The sequence below is a fragment of the Hemiscyllium ocellatum genome, chromosome 6 (assembly GCF_020745735.1).
Source record: "Hemiscyllium ocellatum isolate sHemOce1 chromosome 6, sHemOce1.pat.X.cur, whole genome shotgun sequence".
Taxonomy (NCBI): Eukaryota; Metazoa; Chordata; class Chondrichthyes; order Orectolobiformes; family Hemiscylliidae; genus Hemiscyllium; species Hemiscyllium ocellatum.
The window spans coordinates 93,259,319-93,282,028 of NC_083406.1; the positions used below are offsets into that span (position 1 = coordinate 93,259,319).

The following is a 22,710-nucleotide window of genomic DNA, read 5'->3' on the forward strand; positions in this document are numbered from 1 at the left end:
CAGTCGAAGGAGGGTGTCAGTGGAAGGGTACTGGTTAGTGCGGCGGGAAAGGAAGAAGCGGAGGGCTTTGAGTCCTTCGTGATGGGGGATGGAGGTGTACAGGGACTGGATGTCCATAGTGAAGGCAGCACGGAGTCCGAGAATGCAAAGAAGAGCTCCACACTATGGTGGGTGTGGAATTCGTTGAGGCGGGGCCACCCCCTTTACTTGCAGCTCCCCTCACACCCACCCCTAGCCCTGAAGAAGGGTTACACCTGAAATGTTGACTTCTCCTCCTCCTGATGCTGCCTGGCTTCCAGTCCACTTGGATTCCAGCATCTGCAGTTTTATTTTGTCTTGAATACCTAGAATGAGCAGGTTTTCTTATGAGGGTAGACTAGACTTGTTTCCACTGGGGTTTCCAAGATTGAGGGGTGAGCTAATTGAACTATATAAGATCCTGAATGGTCACGACAAAGTGAATGACTGTGTGGTACTGTTTTTATGTTGGGGCGCACTTTTCGGGCAGTGATGAGAAATCTTTGAGGGTTGTGAGAATTTGGTACATACTGCCTCCAAAGGTGGTGGAGGTGGAGCCATTAAATATTTTAAAGATGAAATTGGGTAGTTTCTTGTTAGATATGAGATATTGGGGTTGATAATGTGGAATTTAAAAGGCAAACAGATCAGCCATGACATTGAATAGTAGAGAAGGTTTGAATCAAATGGTTTACTACTTCACCTGTTTTGTATGTTCACGTTTACCTGCTGCTTTGAATCTTGGGTATAAAATTACTGACTTTATTTTACAAAGAGATATGCTGGGAGGCACACTTGGTTGAAGTCCACCAAGATCTCCAAAAAGCAGTTATAGTTTTCATTCTTCTGTATGATTATAATATTTTTACACTTGTTAGCACTTAAAACACATCCTTTTTTCAGTACTATGCATACTGAAGATGCTATGTTAGCTGAGTGATGTGTTATTATGCCTCTATGCATCCAACATCCTCCTCCTCCAGCCCCTGCAACCCCATCTGCTCCCAGTTTCATCCTTGCGAACGTTGCTATGCTTTACAACTTGCATTCTTAGCTAGATTTTCAGAGAATTAGTTATATACCATCTTAATGGCAACGGTATGGGCTATTTTTCCCATCATCTTTTGAAAAGATACCTTAGTTATTCATATGCATTTAAATATCAATTGTAATCAATTGTCTCACTTTAGCTCTCATTCATATCTCCTCCCTCTTTTACATTTGTCTTTTTCCACTATTTCTTCATGTTTCCTAAATTGCAATTGCCACACCAGAACACAACGTGATATATGCAAGAATGAAGGATAGAAAAAGCCTCTTTCATATTATTTTGTTGAAACATATACAATCCAAGTCTTGTGCATCTCACTTGCCATCCTATTCATTAGGCATCTATGCTGGAGAGGCTACGAATCCAAGAAATATATGCACAGAACTAATTTAAAGCTGAAAGAAAGCTCTGCCACTGTAGATCACAGAAGAGTTTCCCAATCAGCCATGTTCCAGAACTGCATTCCTTCATATCTCACCTTCTGCATATATCAGATTGACCTTGGTCAGAAGTTTATCTAACATCCTTCTGAACGTTTTCAGCAAATTCGCACTCAAGCCGTGAACTAGCAACCTATTACATAGGTCACAATTCGGAAAATAAATATATTATGCAGCTTATGCAATGCTTATGTAACTTACAATTGTGCATCTTTGTCCAATATCACTTAAACAGTTCGTTTGATCTATTTCTACAGATCAAATCTATTACTTTTATTATTTAAAGAGCTCAATCATGTCTCTTTAAAGTCTACACTTAAATATTTTATTTGGTATAGATGGAAATAGGCATAAAGTTAGTGGACAGAAATGGAAAACTGAGGAAACGAAAGGTAACAAAACAGAACAGAGGATTTTGGCACTGCTTCGTGGTATATATTTCAATACAAGATTTCCGGTGTTTAAGGCAAATGGGCAGATGATATGACAAATATGTAACAGCTATATATTGAAGCATGACTTCAAGTAGGACTTCCAAATAACTCAATGGTACCTCATTTGTGACAGTAGGGATTTCAGATGAGAGGGAAATGTATCATCCTAAGTTTATATTAGCCTGAGCCATAAGAGTAACCATAAATGTTGACCTTACTTTTGTGTAGGGTTATGTGATTTTCTTCGTAGTGTTTTTGTACCTAACCCCACATTGCAGGAAGAGGCCATTCTGCCATCGAGACTACACCAATTCTCTGCAGCACATTCATCCCAACCCACCCTATCCCCGTAATTCCACATTCATTATGGCTAATTCACCTGGACTGCACATCTCTGGACGCTACGGGGAAGTTAGCATGGTCAGTCTGCCTAACCTGCATGCCTTTGAGACAGTAGGAGGAAACCAGAGCACCTAATGAAAATCCACATGGACACAGATTGTGCTTACAGATGAAACAAAACTTAGGAGAATTGTAAACTGTGAGAATGACAGTGCAGAATTTCAAAAATATTGGCAAGTTGCTGGAGTGGGCAAATGGATGGTTTGATGAAGTTCAAAGTAGGGAAGTATGATGTGATATAGAAAGAATGTCAAAAGACATTGTAAAACAGGGTACTATTCTAAAGGGTATTTCAGGAGCACGGACTTTGATGTACAGTTGTCATTAAAAATGACAGGGCAAGTAGAGAGTGCAGTATTGAAGGCTACCTTAATAGTGGCGTGGAGTATGGAGAAGGGATGTCATGCTTAACATTATGGGACACTGATTAAACCTCAGCTAAAATATTGTGTACAGTTCTGGGCGCTGCGATTTATGAAGGACATAAATGCATTAGAGAGTGCAGAAGAGTTAACAAGGTTGTTTCTAGGCATTAGAAGGTTCAATTATGAGGATAGATTGTGACTCTTTTCCTTAGCAAGGCAAAAGCTGAGTGAAGATTTGTTAGAAGGGGTCTGGATAGAGTAGCTGGTGAGAAACTGTTCCCACTTTAAAAAAATATAAATGTTTGAGAACATGGGGCATAGTTTTGCTGAAGGAACAAGTGTGACATGAGAAAATAGCTTTTGCACAGTCCTTGGCATTTGGAATGAGCTGCCTGAAAGTTTGGTGGAGGCAGTCAAATTGAAGCATTCAAGATGGTGATTGAAATTTAAATAATCATCAATGTTGACAAGGTTGAGGAAAAGGTGGTAGCTTCGTACTCCGTCGAAATGCTCAGAGAATCGGCATAGCCGAATGGACAATGGCCTACTTCTGTAAAAAGCCTGTGACTTCAATGCTGCAGTTGAATATAGGAGATCAACCTATAGAGTGTGGAATTGCCAAGTGGAGAGGTAACAAAGGAATGTGAAATGAGAGTTTTAACAGCAAATGAGTTAACACAGAAATGGAATCAGCAGATGAGGAGGTATAGTTTACCTTTGTTATAGCCACGGAGTATTTTTTGTAACATTGACAACTGTTGGTCCTGTGTTAAAGGACAGTGACATGGAATTTCAACTGCCCTAATATTAAGTGGGATGATAAAAAGGCACTGACAGTGTAGAATTTTAAAAATGTGTTGGGAAAACTTATTCTGGATTAGTGGTGCTGGAAGAGCACAGCAGTTCAGGCAGCATCCAACGAGCAGCGAAATCGACATTTCGGGCAAAAGCCCTTCATCAGGAATAAAGGCAGTGAACTGGAAGCATGGATAGATAAGCTAGGGGAAGGTGGGGGTGGGGAGAGAGAGTAGCATAGAGGAAAACTGATAGCCAGTGCATAGCAAACTAAACAACAGGGTGGGTTGTGCTGAACTTGTTCCAAAAAAAAGGGATTTGTGGTGGATGCTTTGATTTTGATTTTCCAGAATTCCTAAATTCGGGGACGTTTCCTGAGGAAAGAAGGAACAGAGTTAATGAGGAACTATAGGCCATCAGAAAAAATCCTTGCAGACGTGGGGAGAACATGCAAACTGCACACACAGGCAGTCACTCATGGTTGGAATCAAATCTGGGTTCCTGGCAGTGCTAACCTCAAATGTTTAATAAATCTTTTAAGTATTTTAGGGACATGACTAGTACAATAGAGAAAGGAAAACCAGTAAATATAGTGTATTGGAATTTCAAAAAAAATGGTAAGGTGATTTGCTTGAGGTTATTATCCAAAATTAGAATTTGCAGGATTGCAATAATATACTGCATGGTTTGAGCATTAGTTAATGGACAGGCAGTTGAACTTCGCATATTCTGATAGCTAATGATCTTAAAACTAGTTAGTTTGGTAATACAGTACTTTGAATATTTAGGATAATTAAGGCAATTTATTGGTAATGTGATGCAATTTTGTAATACACAACAGTATGCAGTATATGCCACATTATTATTATTATTATTATTATTATTATTGAAATATATTTATTTGACTCATAGTGAGTGACATCAGACATTCGCTTGTATTTTAAAATGAATGGAATCTGTTTTTACTTCAATTACATGTAACATGTTATCATTTTGCCTTTTAATTCCTGTCTATTTGCCCATTTTTAAGTTGTCCATTGCACAATTTACAAGGATGGATATAAGTGAAATTCTATTAGTTGCCTGAAGTTGTTCTTTGTGGAGTTGGGATGCATTTCCTTGACGATGGTATTTTTTTCTTCAATCTCTTTATTGCATGATGTGCTTGCTTCATGCAAATTTGAGTTTTCTAACTGTGCAGCACCAAGGATATGCATTCTTGATTTAATATGTCTAACATTACTTTCATTTTTGTGGTTAAGCCACTCTCTGGGTGGATAAAACCCTTCCATATTCAATGTGGCTTTGTGTTGGAGCCACTTAATGATGACCCAAAAGACAATGGAGTGATTTGTTGTGGCTTACATGGAAAGGTTAGAATGATTAATTGACTAGCATTTGGTTCAAACCAGTAACTACAAAAGTGTAAAATGCTGCTTCTCACTTTTTAAATAAATTTCACCATTCTTGTGTTTTGTCAAAATGTCACCTAAATTAAAATAAAATTTAAGCCTTGCAATGTATTATCAAGAATAATGAAATTATTTTAATTAATGCCATAGTTTCATTAAAAATGTTAAGTTTAGGATACATTACTGTGTGAAAGAATGGCATGTCAGGCAATGTGAATTTCATGGCCCAGTTATATCTGCGGTTGGTACTGATCACAGTAAACAGAAATGGAATTGTTTTGGACTGTGGTCTCCTTTCCTCGAGTGCAATAACTTACCAATGCTAACTGCCCCATGAAGATTAGCGCAGTGGCAGAAACTCGTGCAATTTCATTTTAACTGTAGGAGAGCTGCAGGTGGTACGAAGTGAATTAACTTTAGCACTTGTCAACGAAACAATCAAAATCCTAAACCAAATAGTTCTGACTAATTCGTAGATCTGTGTGTGTGTATGACACAGTGCAAAGTATGCCTACACAATAAAATATGTTAATGTGTATAGTATGATGCAGAACCAGCAGTGGAATTTAATGTTAACTGCTTGAATCGTTCAAAGCCAGGTTTTGTCGTTGGCCTCTGTGTCTGCAATCTGTGGATTTATTTGTGATTTTAGTATTTTTAATGCAAAAATATCAAAAGTTCCCTCTAGGTGGTCTTTCAAAATAAACAGTATTTTCCTTTCAATTTTCTTTATTACTTTCCAGTCCAAAGGTTTCAAGTAATTATCTTTTATGATGTGAACCTGTGTGTTTTTGTTTGAGTCATAAAACAGCTTAACTTTTATTTTATTTCAGATCAACATTTAAATCAAATTGATTGGTAAAATTTGCTTTTTTTCTTGATTTAATATGAATTGCGGAAGAATACCAGAATATCAATTACTAAAAACATTTGCAATTAATCTGGAATAAATGAATGTGAACCTGTTAAAAAGGTAAATATCAGTAATTGATAGAAACTTGTCAAGTTTTCTTTAATAAGGACAGGACACAGAATTGTAATTCCCATCATTGTTTTAATTTCTCAAGTTGCTTTCTGGTTTGTGTTTTTCACATGCTAGAATATAAAATGTATCAATGTACAACTTGATTAATGGTGTGAAATTTCTTTACAGATTTGTTAGTTGATATGTTGGGTGTTTTAGCAAGCTACAGCATCACTGTCAAGGAACTCAAGCTGCTTTTCAGCATGTTGCGTGGAGAAAATGGATTTTGGGTAAGCTCCATATTCAATGTTAATGCAGGGAGACCAAGTTTTTTTTGCAGTAGCATGTAACAGTAATCTAACAAAAAGCGCAAGGAACTCAAGAATTACTGTGCTACTACTATTGATATCATATGATTAGTTACCAATCTGGATAAACTCCAAGTTTACTAGTATTGGAAGCCAGCAACACCCCCCCCCTCTCCCACTCCCCCCACCCCCCCACGCTCCCAAACCCCACCTTAATTTTACATCAATCTCTTACTTACCTTCGGTCTTCCATCATGGCCTGTCTAAACAAATCTTGTTCTAGAGACCCAGCTGCAGCTCTCCAGATTGCATTCCTATTACATTATTGACCGTGCAACTTCAATTTGTGATTGCCCGTGTTAGATGCCTTGTATGTTATCTCTTTCCCTTGCAAATTTGCTGTCATCACCCTTCAGGAAAATAATATTGCAAAATAGCACCTTTTTTCAACATTCCCTTTTTCCAGAGTCCTTGATTGAGTTATTGTCTTCTACGTCTGAAAAGGTAAAAAGAAAGACTCTGATTTATATAGCATATCTCATGACCACTGTATAGCCAGTTAATTACTTCCTGAATATAGCCAGTGTTACAAATTGGCTGTCAATTTGTGCAGAACACAAGTAATGTAATAATGGTAAAATAACAACCTATCTGTATGATTACTGCAAGATAAATATTGGGCAGAGACTTCTGGGATTAATCCACTGCACCTCTTTGCAATTGTGTTACAGTCTATCTTACTTCCACCTGCCAGATTAGGATGGATGTCTATGCAGAGACAGAGACACACACTTAATGTCTCATTTGAAAGAACGCATCACCAATAGTACTGAACTGAAGTCTCATTCCTGATGAAGGGCTTATGCGCAAAACATTGACTCTTCTGCCCTTTGGATGCTGCCTGACCCGCTGTACTTTTCCAGCACCACTTTTTTGACTCTGACTGTCTAGCATCTGCAATCCCCACTTTTTCCCTGTCAGACTGGTTTGTTACACTGGAATGAGTCTTGAATTGATGATCTTCTGACTGAGGCAAGAGTGTGATCAACAAAGTCCAGCAATGCCCAACTTTCATAGACCTCTTGTTAGGTGCTCTCCAATTAAGTTTCTGCTCTCTTGGAGTACCAAAATTGTTCTTGTATAAGATAATGCATGATATCCTACTTGACTGTGAAGAAGGCAAACAGTCCTCCCTTGATTCATAGCAGCATAGGATCCCTACACTGTGGAAGCAGTGTCCACGCTGCATCTCCGATGGGCAGCATTCCATCCAGATCAAAACTCCCTAACCTATCTCTGTACATTTTCCATGGCTAATCCACCTAGCTTGCACATCCCTGGACACTTTAGGCAAATTAACATGGCCAATCCACTTAATCTGAACATCTTTGGACTGTGGGAGGAAAAAGGAGCACCTGGAGGAAATCCCCATTGACACAAGGTGAACGTGCAAACTCCACACAGACATTTGAGGCTGGAATCGAACCTGGATCCCAGGCGATGTGAGGCAGCATTGCGAACCACTGAGCTGCCATGATTCCTCTTTCTTCTATTTCTTTCTGCTATCTTTGATATGATTGACTATATCATTGACCTTCAGTGTGTCTCTACTGTAGTTCAGCTGGGTGGTACTATTCTCACTTGGTTCGGATCTCATCTATTTAATTATAACCAGTGCATCACTGCAGTTGCTTATCTTCTTGCTATTGTACAGTCACCTCTGGTCTCATGGGATGTATCCTTGGATCTTTTTTATTTCTACATGAAATTTAGTCCAGTTAGGTATTGGGAAGGCTGAACCCATTATCTGAACCCATTATCTTCAGTCCCCTTTACAAGCTTTGTTCTCTGATAACTAACTATATCCCTATCTGTGGCAATCGTCTGGCTAGGATGTCTGCATCCTTGATGTTGATAGCTGCTTTGAACTTCTGTTGATAAATTTGTGTCCTTACTAAGATTGTCGATTTCTGCCACTATAACACTGTCTCTCTCAAACTCCTTTTGATTCTGAAACACTTATCCATGTCTTTGTTTCTGCTTGACTCAACTATTACAAATATGTCTGGCTTGCCTTCCACATGCAAACTTCTACAGACTTGAGGTCTTCAGCCATGTTGAGTCCATCACCTCTGCTTGCTAGCATGCATTGGTTCAAAATCGAATAAGACCTCTATCTTTAAAATTCTCAACTGTTTTCAAAGCTCTCTATTACCTTGCCCCTTTCTACCTCAGAAATCTCCTTCAATCCTGAGATACCTATGTTTCTTTCATTTTGTCACTTGCTATTCGAGCATATAGCAGTTGATTTTGGTGTATGACCTTTCTGATGTGACCAATGTTTTTCTTAAAATAAATGTATTAACAAAATTACAATGATAATATCTAATCTTGAATTCATATCTTTTATATGCAACTGGACTGAAGGCTTTTTTCCCCAATCTTTTCACAGCCCAGACATGCAGTTAAATTACTGTCAATTCTAAATCAGATGCCACAAAGACAAGGCCCAGATACTTTCTTCAACTTTCCTGGACGCAGTGCAGCAGTAAGATTATTAGAGATTTCATTTTTTTAATCCTGTATTTAATCTTGTGTAACATCTTTAAGAATTATGAAAAGCTTGATGAAGAAGTCTTGTTGCAATTAAGTGAGGCCTTGGTAAGATTGCATCCAGCATAATGTGTGCTGGTTCGATCCCCTTAACTAAGGAAGTTTATACTTTCTGTAAAATGTAGCAGGTGTTCACTAGAGTAATTCCTAAGTTAATAAGGTTGTCCTTTGAGTAATCTGGACCTATATTCTCTGGAGTTTAGAAAAATGCTAAGTAATGTCAGTGAACGTAAGAAAAGTCTTTCAGAGCCAGTTGGGTAAAAATGTTTGCCATGTCTGGTGGATTTGGGAGATGGATGGGGTGGGGGGGGGGTGCAGAGAGAGATGGTGTTTGAGCATTAGGGTTGCAATCTCAAGAATAAGGAACTAAACATTTAGTACTGAAGTAAGAAGGAATTTATTAACTCAAAATACAGGAGTTTTGAAATTCACTATGCCAAAGGCGATATAACTCAGTCATAGTGAGGTAGTGATTTCTAGATTCTAATGATGTCAATGATTATGGGGATAGTGCATGAAAATAGTGTTGAGGTAGATAATCTAAATTCTTGATATAGAAAGGCAGAGCATGCTGAACTACCCATTCCTGCCCCTGTGTTCCTAACACTTAACAACAGAATATTTAAGTGCAAATAGTTCCAACTTGATATCCTCATATGTGTTTCACTCATTTAATATAATCCAGAAGTCTATTTGTTTCATTTGCTGCTATGAAATAAATGTATATTAATTGGACCCATGAGAGGGAGAAATCGAAGAAAATAAGTATTAATTTAAAAAGAAAGTGCTCGTGAAATTAACAAGATTAAAGATTGACAGAACTGCAAGGGGAGCTGCAGGAAGCTGAGCTGATAACAATGTTTAAGAAGCACTTTGACACATGAAGAGGCGGGGTATGGATCATATGCAGACAGCTGCCATTAATTTGGAGAGACATCACGATCTGAATGGCCTGTTTCTGTTCTGTACTGTGCTATGTTCTATAAAATGCCCCTGGTCTGAAAATCTGCATCCGAGAGAGTTTTATAGAAAGTGGCTCTGGAATATTGGATGCACTGGTGGTAATCTTCTATAGACACTGTAGCCATTCATACAGATTTGGATGGTGGCATACATAAAACTATTATTTAAAAACAAGGGGAAAGAAAACAGAATTGCAAACAATTAGTCTAACATCAGTAGTGTGGAACATGCTAAAATCTATTATAAAAGAATAATATTATAAAAGATAATGGAACACTTGGAAAACACCAATGTGATTAAACAAAGTCGGCATTGGCTTTTGCGAGGGAAGTCATGCTTAACTAATCTCATGGAGCTTTGCGAAGGTGTTACTAATAGAATAGATCAGGGAGAGCCAGTGGACCTGGATTTATTTAGATTTCAGGTAGACTATTGATAAGGTCCCACATAAGAGGCTAATGAGCTAAATTAAAACACATGGGATTGGGAGTAATAAACTGGCATGAATTGAACCAGTAGTTGACAGACTGGAACAAGAATAAATGGGTCGTCTTTTGGTTGGCAGGTGGTGACTACTGTTTGTACTTCAGAGATCAGTGCTTGAGCCCCAGCTATTCAGACATAGATAAATGACTTGGATGAGGGAACAAAATGCAATATTTATAAGTTTGCTAATGGCACAAAGCTAAGTGGAATTGAGAATTATAAGGAACCTGCAAAGAGTTTTCATGTTGATTTAGAAAAGTTGAATATGCAAACATATGGCAGATATATATCTTTCCCCTCTCACCCTAGTTCTATGCCCTCTAATTCTGGACTCCCCGACCTCAGGGAAAAGACTTTGCCAATTTATCCTATCCATTACCCTCATAATTTTGTAAACCTCTAGAAGGTGAAAATATTTTAAAATGATAATATTGGGACACACAAATAAAAAATTGCAGATGCCAGAACCCAAAAAGAAATAGCTGGAAAAACTCTGCAGATCTGGCAACATTTGTGGAGAGAAAGCAGAGTTATCATTTTGGGACCATGACTTTCCTTCAAAAGGGTCTTCATACTGAAGAAGGATCACAGGGCCAGAACCAGTAACCATGCTTTCTCTCTCAGATGCTGCCAAACCTCCTGAGTTTTTCCAGCTATTTCTGTTTTTATGATAACTGAGTATTTGCTTAGAGTATTGAAAGTGGCAGGACCAGGAGAGAGAACAGTAAGTAAATCACAGAGTTCTTGATTTGGTTAATAGGGGCATCGAGTACAAGAGCAAGGAGGCGACACTGAAATTATGCAAGATATTTGTCAGATTTTGATGTAAGAATATTATGTATAGTTCTGGTGCCACATTATAAGAAGGATGTGAGCGCATTGGCGAGAGTGTCAAAGCAGTTTACAAGAATGGTTCCAGGAATGAGAAATTTCAGTTATGAGAGTAGATTGGGGAAGTTGAAGTTCTTCTCCTTGGAGCGAAGAAGGGTAAGAGGAGGTCAGATAAATGTTTTGAAAATCATGAATGGGCTGGAAAGAGTAGATAGGGAGAAACTGATCTGCTTGTAAAATTATTAAGCATAAGAGAGTTCAGATTTAGTGGTCAGTATAAGAAGCAAGGGTAAAGTGAAGAAAATCTCTCTCAGCAAGTAAATAAGGTATGGAATGCACTGCCTGAAGTCTGGTTGAGGTAAGTGTAATTCGAGGCATTCAAGAGGGCATTGGGTGAATGCTTGGATGCAAATTATTTACAGGGGTAAGGGAGAAATAAAGCAGGAAACTGGAATTAATTGGTGATAATTTAATGAGATGGTGCTGATCTGATAACTTCCTTCTGTGCTTTTACACTCCTTTTTGATCTTGTGATCGGGATTGCATTAACTCAAGTTGGAAGAGTTAAAACTGTCTCAACGTCTGGTTATATTCCAACAGGTTGGACTAAACCTGGTGTTGTGTGATTGTTAACTTTGTCCACCCCAGTCCAACACTGGCACCTCCAAGTTGAGAAGAATGAGAGCAGGTCTGATGAACATAAAATTCTAACAGGGCTTGAAGGACTAGATGCAGGGAGGATGTTTACACTGATTGGCCAGTCTAAAAGCAGGGGTCACAATCTCAGGAATGAAGCAGGCCATTCAGGGTTGAGGGGAGTTAGTACGTTTTCTGATGACACCAAAATTGGAGGTGTAGTGGACAGTGCAGAGGGTTATCTCTGATTGCAACAGGATCTAGACCAGATGGGCCAATGGGCTGAGAAGTGGCAGGTGGAGTTTAATTCAGATAAATGTGAGGTGCTGCATTTTGTGAAAGCAAATCTTAGCAGGACTTAATGGTAAAATCCTAGGGAATGTTGCTGAACAAAGAGACCTTGGAGTGCAAGTTCATAGCTCCTTGAAAGTGGAGTCGCAGTTAGTTAGGATCGCGAAGGCAGCATTTGGTATGCTTTCCTTTATTGGTCAGAGTATTGAGAACAGGAGTTGGGAGGTCATGTTGTGGCTGTACAGGACATTGATTAGGACACTGTTGGAATATTGCGTGCAATTCTGGTCTCCTTCCTATTGGAAAGATGTTGTGAAACTTGAAAGAGTTCAGAAAAGATTTACATGGATGTTGCCAGGGTTGGTGGATCTGAGCTACAGGAAGAGGCTGAACAGGCTGGGGTTGTTTTCCCAGGAGCGTCAGAGGCTGAGGGGTGACCTTATAAAGGTTTACAAAATTGAGGGGCATGGTTGGGTAAATAGACCAAGTCTTTTCCCTGGGGTCGGGGAGTCCAGAACTAGAGGGCATAGGTCAAGGGTGAGAGGAGAAAGATATAAAAGAGATCTGAGGGGCAACTTTTTCACGCAGAGGGTGGTGCATGTATGGAATGAGCTGCCAGAGGAAGTGGTGGAGGCTGGTCCAATTGCAACATTTAAGAGGCATTTGGATGGGTATATGAATAGGAAGGGTTTGGAGGGATATGGGGCGGGTGCTGGCAGGTGGGACTAGATTGGGTTTGGAAATTTGGTCGGCATGGACGGGTTGGACCGAAGGGTCTGTTTCCATGCTGTACACCTCTGACTTGGGTGGTCAACCTATGGAATTTACTCCAAGGAAGGCTGTGGCGCTTGGTCATTTAGTACTTTCATGAAAGAGATTGATCAGTTTTTTAAACTCTTAAAGGTATCAATGAGTATGGAGAGACTACAGGAATATAGTGTTGGAATAGAGAATTAGCTGTCATCATATTGAATGATAGAGTGGGCTCTGAGTGAAGAATAGTTTAGCCTTGCTACTAGTTTCTGTTTTAAATATCATTTCCACTAACTTCGTAGCACTTTCAATTTCAATTTTGAATATTTTTCACCTTCACCCATTAGTAAGTGCTCTTAGAATAAATGTTTTGCCTTTTTTTTCCCCCTCCATACCTTACTTTTAATACCTTGCATCAATTTATACTGACTTTCATCTGCCACTGTGCTGTTGATTTGCTGTTTTTGTTGCATAAATGTTTGGTCTAAGTTCAATTATGCAGCCTTGTGTACTCAGGAAAAATGTAGGCAGTATGAGTTTGTTGTAAAACTAGGTGAATGTACCAAACTTAATATCTCTTGTTTTTTTTTCCCACTCACTTCTAACTTTTTCTTCTCATCACTCATTTCTTTTTGATCTCCTTCTTTTCTGTTTCTCTTCCCACCTTTTTGTTGCAGTCCCTTAATTCCTTGCCTTCACCCTGGACAAATGCACCAAGTATTGTCTACGTACATTGGGGAAAATGCACTAGATCCAGTCATAGCTGAAGTATTTACTTATAGTAGAACAAACATGACAGCCGGTAATTCCAGGGATTATTTTTAATAGTTGGGGATAAAAGATTGTACTTTTTATTAAAAACAAACTGAGCAGGAAGGAGGAAGAAATGCTATTGACTTCCTGTTTGTAATTTAGTGAATGGAATGAAAAGTTGAGGAGGTACATTTCAACGAACAGTAATGGATTTTTTAATGCAACATGACAATTAATCTGTCAGGACATAGAAAAAATAAACTCCAGCTGCATTCTTTGGACTTGACTATGTCAATGTTCTGCTGGCCAACATCCCATCTTCTACGTAATGCAACCTTGCGCTTACCAAAATCTTGCAAACTCGCATCTGAACTATCACCAATTTGTGTTCACCATCACATTTAGATTATTAAGTTATGCTGGCACTATTGAACCTATTCTACCATTTAAGGATATCATAATCTGTGGCATACGTCCATATAATTACTTATATCTCTTAACATCTTTGGTTATAAAGTATTTATTGATTTCAGTTTTGAAGCTAAAAATTGACAGTAATTTGCAGCAGATACTTTCAAACTTCTGCACTTGTAAATAAAAGTACTTTCAAATTTTATTCATGAAAGGTTTGCTCAAATTTTAGATTAAATACCCTAGTCCTTGATTTCACAACCTGCAGAATGTAATTCATTCTATCTACTCTATCAGTTGCATTTAATATTTTGAAAACTTCCAGCAGGGCATTCCTTACCTTTATAAATTTCAGGCAGTAAAGTCCCGGTTTGTGTATCTTTCCTCAAAATTCAACTTTTAGTCTCACATCTATCATTTAGTAGACATTTGAAATAGTTACATGACTTACTCAAATTAAAAAAATATTTATCAGATAATATGTCTAAGCAATGAATTCATGCTCAGGAGTTGGTGTACTTAATATTGAGTCCAGAAGGTTATGACGTTCCTCATCAAAAAATCAAGTGCTGTTCCTCCAGTTTCCAGTGGGATTCACTGGAACACTGCAGCTGGCCAAGGAAAGAAATATAAGCACGTGATGAAAATGGTTTATTGAAATAGTGAGTGGTCAGAGGGTCGAGGTCACTGAATGGAGGGGTAGAAAGAAAGGACAAGGGAACATGACTGTTTCTGGGTGGAAAAAGAGATATAGGTGGAAATTGGAAAATTGGTCAGACGAGGTTGATCATCCTGTCAATCATAGTGGGGGAAATGATGATAAAAGTCTTTGGGGAAGAAATAGGAAGACTTGTTGAAAGTACTATTTTAATGCACAACATTGGAATAGATGTCAGAGAAATGGAGAAACTGGAAGAACAAATGTGCTTCTCATTAGAAGCAGGGTGTGAGGAAGTATAGTAAATTGTAGCTGTGAATCTGGTAGAATTGTAAGGTATTTCCATAAACATGAGCATTTGTTACAAATCTAGCAGTGCTTCAATTTTAATGTTTTTCATGATGATTTTCAGATCCTTCCATTGCCTTGCCTGCCCTGTCAACCCTTGCAACTGCTACCAGTCTTAGAATTGCTGCTCCAATTTGGTATCATGTTGATTTGTGATTTTAATTGCTGCAACATTTCTGACCTTGCTTTCAGTTGGTTTGGACTAACTGTAGAATTATCTCCCTAAATTTCTTTTCCTTCACACCCAAGGTGCTTTTCAACCTTGGATCTCTGGCAAAGTCTTTTATTGTAAGGTTAAGTACCTAAGGACTTTTTTGCAATATTAAGTATGAGTTTTTAAAACATACCCATTGCTGATCTAGGTCGTGTCAAGAATACAGCTGACCGTCATACTGTACATTGATTTGCGGCAGATTACATCACAATGACAGCATGTAATCAATATATTCGTAGGCCTCAATAATGCTCTGAAATCTGTTACCTTTTTCTTTTCTAGGCCATTGCTTTGCCTCCTATTGCTAAGTGGCCTTACCAAAATGGTTTTACTTTAAATACTTGGTTTCGCATGGATCCGCTAAATAATATAAATGTGGACAAAGACAAGCCATATCTCTACTGGTATATACTCAAAATTTACTTATGCATAGTTATTATATAAGCTGGTGTTTTTTAAGAATGTACTTATTAAATTTTTCTGATTGATGTGAGCTGCACTTGTCTTGTGGTTGGGAATACAAATGACAATATAATTAATAAAACGCTTTAATTTTAAGGACTGGAAGTTCCATTTTATAAGGAATTGATTTGTTTCTGCTCACTATTTATTTGTTTTACATTTTTCAGTTGTATTGTAAATGCATTATATAATATCCATAAGTTTTCTTGCTTACTGAACTTGAATCGATAACTCTTTCTCTTGCTACAGATGCTGCCAGACTTGCTCAGTTTCTCCAGCAATTTTTTTTATTTACTTAGCTCTTTTTCTGAGCTGTCAGTTAGAGAGATGCGACCTTGTATAATAAGTTTAATTAAGAGAATTAAATTGTATATATTGCTCTTTATTTCCTTATGCCTAATTTAGACGAACAATGTAGCATGTTGTAGAAGTAACAATTATGACAAATGAGGCATATTTCAAAACACAATTCCAAGCAGAAAATTATGCATCCACACAGCAGCAGCTTTATGCCTTCTAAGGAAAGGAAGCTATTGTTTCTGATTGACACAGATCATTAGATTAATATTTGAAAGCAGATCAGCCCCTCCATGACATTGGCAAAACATGAACAGGAAGGAAGAAAGTATAATAGATAAAACTTGCACTGCTTAAGCACTGTTGGAAGAAATTACTAACTTATTTTATAACTCCTGACATCAATAGAAGAGCTTGACAGTGGTAAAAAAGTCGTGGATAAAAAATAACTATGATATGCTTCATTCCATTAAAATTCATGAAAAGTCAAAGTGGATAAAAATATCAAAGTAGAATAAAACTTTGTTTCATGTTATTATGTAAGTTCTTCCGAGGAGATGGGTTTTTGACTGAATGATGATTAGATGACTTATTTGCAGACACAACTAAATATATTCCTACTTGATTACAAACATCTGTGTGGTCTAGGTTCGAAGCTGATTGATTAACAGACTTCCCTGATGGATTCCCATGTACTGTGACAGTAATTCACAGTGACGCTAATACCTTTAAAGTGTCACATGGCATGACATCACAATTTGACACATTGTTATGCATCTTGGTTCTTTTAAAGATTCATGTTTGGCCTGATCATAGATATATGCAATGTTCCAACAAAATCCAGTGGAATGTGAAAGAACTGATGAGAAAATAACTAAGATATAAGATTTGAAGTTGCTGAAGCCAATAGTTGGAGCGCAGGAGGTTACAAGGGTGGGTCTGGAGGTATGTGGAAAGCTGTTCTTGAACCATGCATTGAGCTTGGTTGAAACAATATAAAATGGCAGTTTGGAAAGATTGGCATCGGTGCATAAGGGAATTTATGTCTAAAACTATAAGAAGTTCAAGATTTTCTTTTTAGAAAAGTAATTCACAGGATGAAACAAAATGCCACTCCGTGCTCATAATATATTTGCACTTGGGCTTGTAGTTATTATTACATTCCAGCTTGTGATTACAAATCCATTTCAGTGCAGACCACCCCCCCACAATAGATGTTCAACTTATGTGAACAAGACAAAAGTGCATCTCCTTAAGTCAGATTCAAGGCATCCTTTGATTGCGAAGCGGCCCATTCCCAAGTTTCAGAGAAGACTGTTTAAGAACACCCTTTGAATTCAGCCCTGCCTGCCACTGGCCTATGTTTATGATAGTAAAGGCAGATTTAAACCTTTAATTGCTAACTAATTGGGCAATAAAGTGTCTTATTAGCTCTGAGGGTGAATAGCCTAGTGGGCAACGTATCCATCCCTTTTTTATGGGGGGAATGTTCAAAGATGGGCTGGAAGGAGGCTGGGCACACAGCATGCTTTTGTAAAAAGTGATGTAAATTATGCTTGCTGGAATCCTGTAAGCTCCGGACTTCATTGTTGGTTAGAAATTAGGATGCAAGAAAAAGCAATTGAGGAATATGCTTTCTCTGTTGCCCTTCCCTTGCTTAATTTGAAGCAGACTAATGATTTTGGCATTGCATCTTTCTGTGATTCAGAGATGAAATTGAAAATGTGTGTAGAATGATTTGTCCTGACTAATTATAAAGCTGGGCAATATTAATTTAACATTGTTTAGAAATGTATATCGTGAACCATGATTTATCTGCAACAAACCTTTTTTTTTGAAGACATACAATAATGTTGCATTATCCATTTGCAGCTTTCGAACAAGTAAAGGAGTTGGCTATTCAGCACATTTTGTTGGAAACTGTTTGATTATAACATCATTGAAATCAAAAGGAAAAGGTTTCCAGCATTGTGTAAAGTATGATTTTCAACCGAGGAAGGTAAGTGTATGAAATGTGTGATATTAATACATGGTAGAATGCATTTTGTAGAACACAAATACCAGTGTGTTGAAAAGTATATTTTTGTTAAACTGTTGATACAATTTTTCACTTCCTTTGTATTTCACTAAAGGTTTAAACTTGTATGATGTCAGTTTTTGAATATAGTTCATGCTTTAGTAAGAAGTCCGGGTTCGATATTTGTGTTTTCACAGAATGCAGATATTTCTAATGTAAATTTGACTGGTCTATTCTGGTGCTTTGTGTAACAAATGCAAGTTGACAAGGTTTCGCATTTGTCTCTAAGTCTGACTATTGTAGATTCAAATCCCCCTCCAATGATTTCAACTGGCATTTGAGTGCTGTACTAAGTTAAAAATCTCTCAGCACCAGGTTATAGTCCAACAGGTTTATTTGAAGCACTAGCTGTTGAGGCACTGCTGCTTCATCAGGTGGCTGCTGTTCTAAAAAATTGCTGCACCGTTAAAATGAAAGATGAAAGCCCCAATAGCATTAATCAGTGGAGCTCTCTACAATGTCAGAGTCAATATTTATTCTTCAAGTGTTACTAAATCAGATTAAATGATAATTATTGCATTGTGGATCATTGCTATGTGCAATTGACTGCTATATTTCCAGCACTCTGAAAGTTCTTAATTGTCTGTAAATCCTGAGGCAAGGGTTTTGAAGAAGTAACAAAGAGGATTGATGAGGGCAGAGTGGTAGATGTGATCTATATGGACTTCAGTATGGCATTTGACAAGATTCCCCATGGGACACTGAGCAAGGTTAGATCTCCTGGAATACAAGGAGAACTTGCCATTTGGATACAGAACTGGCTCACAGGTAGAAGACAGGGTGGTGGTGGAGGGTTGCATTTCAGACTGGAGGCCTGTGACCAGTGGAGTGCCACAAGGATCGGTGTTGGGTCCACTACTTTTTATCATTTATGTAAATGATTTGGATGGGAATATAAGAAGTACAGTAAGTACGTTTGCTGATGACACCGAAATTGGAGGTGTAGTGGACAGCGAAGAATGTTACCTCAGATTACAATGGGATCATGATCAGATGGGCCAATGGGCTGAGAAGTGGCAGATGGAGTTTAATTCAGATAAATGCGAGGTGCTGGATTTTGGGAAAGCAAATTTTAGCAGGACTTATACACTAATGGTAAGGTCCTAGGGAATGTTGCTGAACAAAGAGACCTTGGAGTGCAGGTTCATAGCTCCTTGAAAGTGGAGTCGCAGGTAGATAGGATAGTGAAGCCGACGATTGGTATGCTTTCCTTTATTGGTCAGAGTATTGAGTACAGGAGTTGGGAGGTCATGTTGCGGCTGTACAGGACATTGGTTAAACAACGGTTGGACTATTGCGTGCAATTCTGGTCTCCTTCCTACCAGAAAGATGTTATGAAACTTGAAAGGGTTCAGAAAAGATTTACATGGATGTTGCCAGGGTTGGAGGATTTGAACTATAGGGAGAGGTTAAATAGGCTCAGGCTGTTTTTTCCTGGAGCGTCGGAGGCTGAGGGTTGACCTTTATGGAGGTTTATAAAATTATGAGGGGCATGGATAAGATAAATAGACAAAGTCTTTTCCCTGGGTCGGGGAGTCCAGAACTAGAGGGCATAGGTTTAGGGTGAGGGGGAAAATATATAAAAGAGACCTAAGGGGCAACTTTTCCACACAGAGGGTGGTACGTGTATGGAATGAGCTGCCAGAGGAAGTGGTGGAGACTAGTACAAAGGCAACATGTAAGATGCATTTGGATGGGTATATGAATAGGAAGCTGAAAATGTGTTGCTGGTTAAAGCACAGCAGGTTAGGCAGCATCCAAGGAACAGGAAATTCGACGTTTCGGGCCAGAGCCCTTCATCAGGAATGAGGAGAGGGTGCCAGGCAGGCTAAGATAAAAGGTAGGGAGGAGGGACTTGGGGGAGGGGCGATGGAGATGTGATAGGTGGAAGGAGGTCAAGGTGAGGGTGATAGGCCGGAGTGGGGTGGGGGGGGGAGCGGAGAGGTCAGGAAGAGGATTGCAGGTTAGGAGGGCGGTGCTGAGTTCAAGGGAATCGACTGAGACAAGGTGGGGGGAGGGGAAATGAGGAAACTGGAGAAATCCAAGTTCATCCCTTGTGGCTGGAAAGTTCCCAGGCGGTAGATGAGGCGCTCTTCCTCCAACCGTCGTGTTGTTATGTTCTGCCGATGGAGGAGTCCAAGGACCTGCATGTCTTCGGTGGAGTGGGAGGGAGAGTTAAAGTGTTGAGCCACGGGGTGGTTGGGTGGTTGGTTCGGGCGTCCCAGAGGTGTTCCCTGAAGCGTTCTGCAAGTAGGCGGCCTGTTTCCCCAATATAGAGGAGGCCACATCGGGTGCAGCGGATGCAATAGATGATGTGAGTGGAGGTGCAGGTGAATTTGTGGCGGATATGGAAGGATCCCTTGAGGCCTTGGAGAGAAGTAAGGGAGGAGGTGTGGGCGCAAGTTTTGCATTTCCTGCGGTTGCAGGGGAAGGTGCTGGGAGTGGAGGTTGGGTTGGTGGGGGGTGTGGACCTGACACGGGAGTCACGAAGGGAGTGGTCTTTGCGTAACGCTGATAGGGGAGGGGAGGGAAATATATCCCTGGTGGTGGGGTCCGTTTGGAGTTGGCGGAAATGACGGTGGATGATACGCTGTATACGTAGGTTGGTGGGGTGGTAGGTGAGAACCAGTGGGGTTCTGTCTTGGTGGCGGTTGGAGGGGCGGGGCTCAAGGGCAGAGGAGCGAGAAGTGGAGGAGATGCGGTGGAGGGCATCGTCGATCACGTCTGGGGGGAATCTGCGGTCCTTGAAGAAGGAGGCCATCTGGGCTGTACGGTATTGGAACTGGTCCTCCTGGGAGCAGATGCGGCGGAGACGAAGGAATTGGGAATATGGGATGGAGTTTTTACAGGGGGCAGGGTGGGAGGAGGTGTAGTCCAGGTAGCTGTGGGAGTCAGTCGGTTTATAGTAGATGTCTGTGTTGAGTCGGTCGCCCGAGATAGAAATGGAAAGGTCTAGGAAGGGGAGGGAGGAGTCTGAGACAGTCCAGGTGAATTTGAGGTCGGGATGGAAGGTGTTGGTAAAGTTGATGAACTGTTCAACCTCCTCGTGGGAGCACGAGGCAGCGCCGATACAGTCATCGATGTAGCGGAGGAAAAGGTGGGGGGGTGGTGCCAGTGTAGTTGCGGAAGATGGACTGTTCCACATATCCTACGAAGAGGCAGGCATAGCTGGGGCCCATGCGGGTGCCCATGGCAACTCCTTTAGTTTGGAGGAAGTGGGAGGATTGGAAAGAGAAGTTATTCAAGGTGAGGACCAGTTCAGTCAGTTGAAGGAGGGTGTCAGTGGAAGGGTACTGGTTGGTGCGGCGGGAAAGGAAGAAGCGGAGGGCTTTGAGTCCTTCGGGATGGGGGATGGAGGTGTACAGGGACTGGATGTCCATCGTGAAGATAAGGCGTTGGGGACCGGGGAAGCGAAAATCCTGGAGGAGATGGAGGGCATGGGTAGTGTCGTAGGTGGGGAGTTCTTGGACTAAAGGGGACAGAACCGTGTCGAGGTACGCGGAGATGAGTTCGGTGGGGCAGGAGCAGGCTGAGACAATGGGTCGGCCGGGGCAGTTAGGTTTGTGGATTTTGGGCAGGAGGTAGAAACGGGCGGTGCGGGGTTGTGGGACTATGAGGTTGGAGGCGGTGGATGGGAGATCCCCTGAGATGATGAGGTTATGGATGGTCTGGGAGATGATGGTTTGGTGGTGGGAGGTGGGGTCATGGTCAAGGGGGCAATAGGAGGAGGCGTCCGCGAGCTGGCGACCAACCCAACCTCCACTCCCAGCACCTTCCCCTGCAACTGCAGGAAATGCAAAACTTGCACCCACACCTCCTCCCTTACTTCTCTCCAAGACCCCAAGGGATCCTTCCATATCCGCCACAAATTCACCTGCACCTCCACACACCATCTATTGCATCCGCTGCACCCGATGTGGCCTCCTCTATATTGGGGAGACAGGCCGCCTACTTGCAGAACGCTTCAGGGAACACCTCTGGGACGCCCGAACCAACCAACCCAATCACTTTAACTCTCCCTCCCACTCCACCGATGACATGCAGGTCCTTGGACTCCTCCATCGCCAGAACATAACAACACGACGGTTGGAGGAAGAGCGCCTCATCTTCCGCCTGGGAACCCTCCAGCCACAAGGGATGAACTTGGATTTCTCCAGTTTCCTCATTTCCCCTCCCCCCACCTTGTCTCAGTCGATTCCCTTGAACTCAGCACTGCCCTCCTAACCTGCAATTCTCTTCCTGATCTCTCCGACCCGCACCCCACTCCGGCCTATCACCCTCACCTTGACCTCCTTCCACCTATCACATCTCCATCGCCCCTCCCCCAAGTCCCTCCTCCCTACCTTTTACCTTAGCCTGCCTGGCACCCTCTCCTCATTCCTGATGAAGGGCTCTGGCCCGAAACATCGAATTTCCTGTTCCTTGGATGCTGCCTAACCTGCTGTGCTTTAACCAGCAACACATTTTCAGCTCTGATCTCCAGCATCTGCAGACCTCACTTTTTACACTACCATATGAATAGGAAGGGTTTGGCGCGATATGGGCCAGGTGCTGGCAGGTGGGACTAGATTGGGTTGGGATATCATCTGGTCAGCATGAACGAATTGGACCAAAGGGTCTGTTTCCGTGCTGTACATCTCTCTGACTCTAAGTACAAGTTCTTAATTTTTGAAAATTAGAAGTAGTACAGGGCTTTGTCTGTTTTCATGAAATGGTTGAGTCCAAACT

At 40.5% G+C, this 22,710-nt stretch overlaps 1 protein-coding gene across 1 annotated transcript in view; it reads left to right on the forward strand.

Moving 5' to 3' along the window:
• nbeaa (neurobeachin a) overlaps window positions 1-22,710 on the forward strand; it is an 861,601-nt gene that overhangs the window by 85,559 nt on the left and 753,332 nt on the right. Inside the window, exons 3-6 of the mRNA XM_060826144.1 lie at window positions 6,071-6,171; window positions 8,642-8,737; window positions 15,429-15,550; window positions 17,778-17,904. Of these exons, the coding sequence (XP_060682127.1) occupies window positions 6,071-6,171; window positions 8,642-8,737; window positions 15,429-15,550; window positions 17,778-17,904 (446 nt within the window). The remainder of the gene's footprint in view (window positions 1-6,070; window positions 6,172-8,641; window positions 8,738-15,428; window positions 15,551-17,777; window positions 17,905-22,710) is intronic.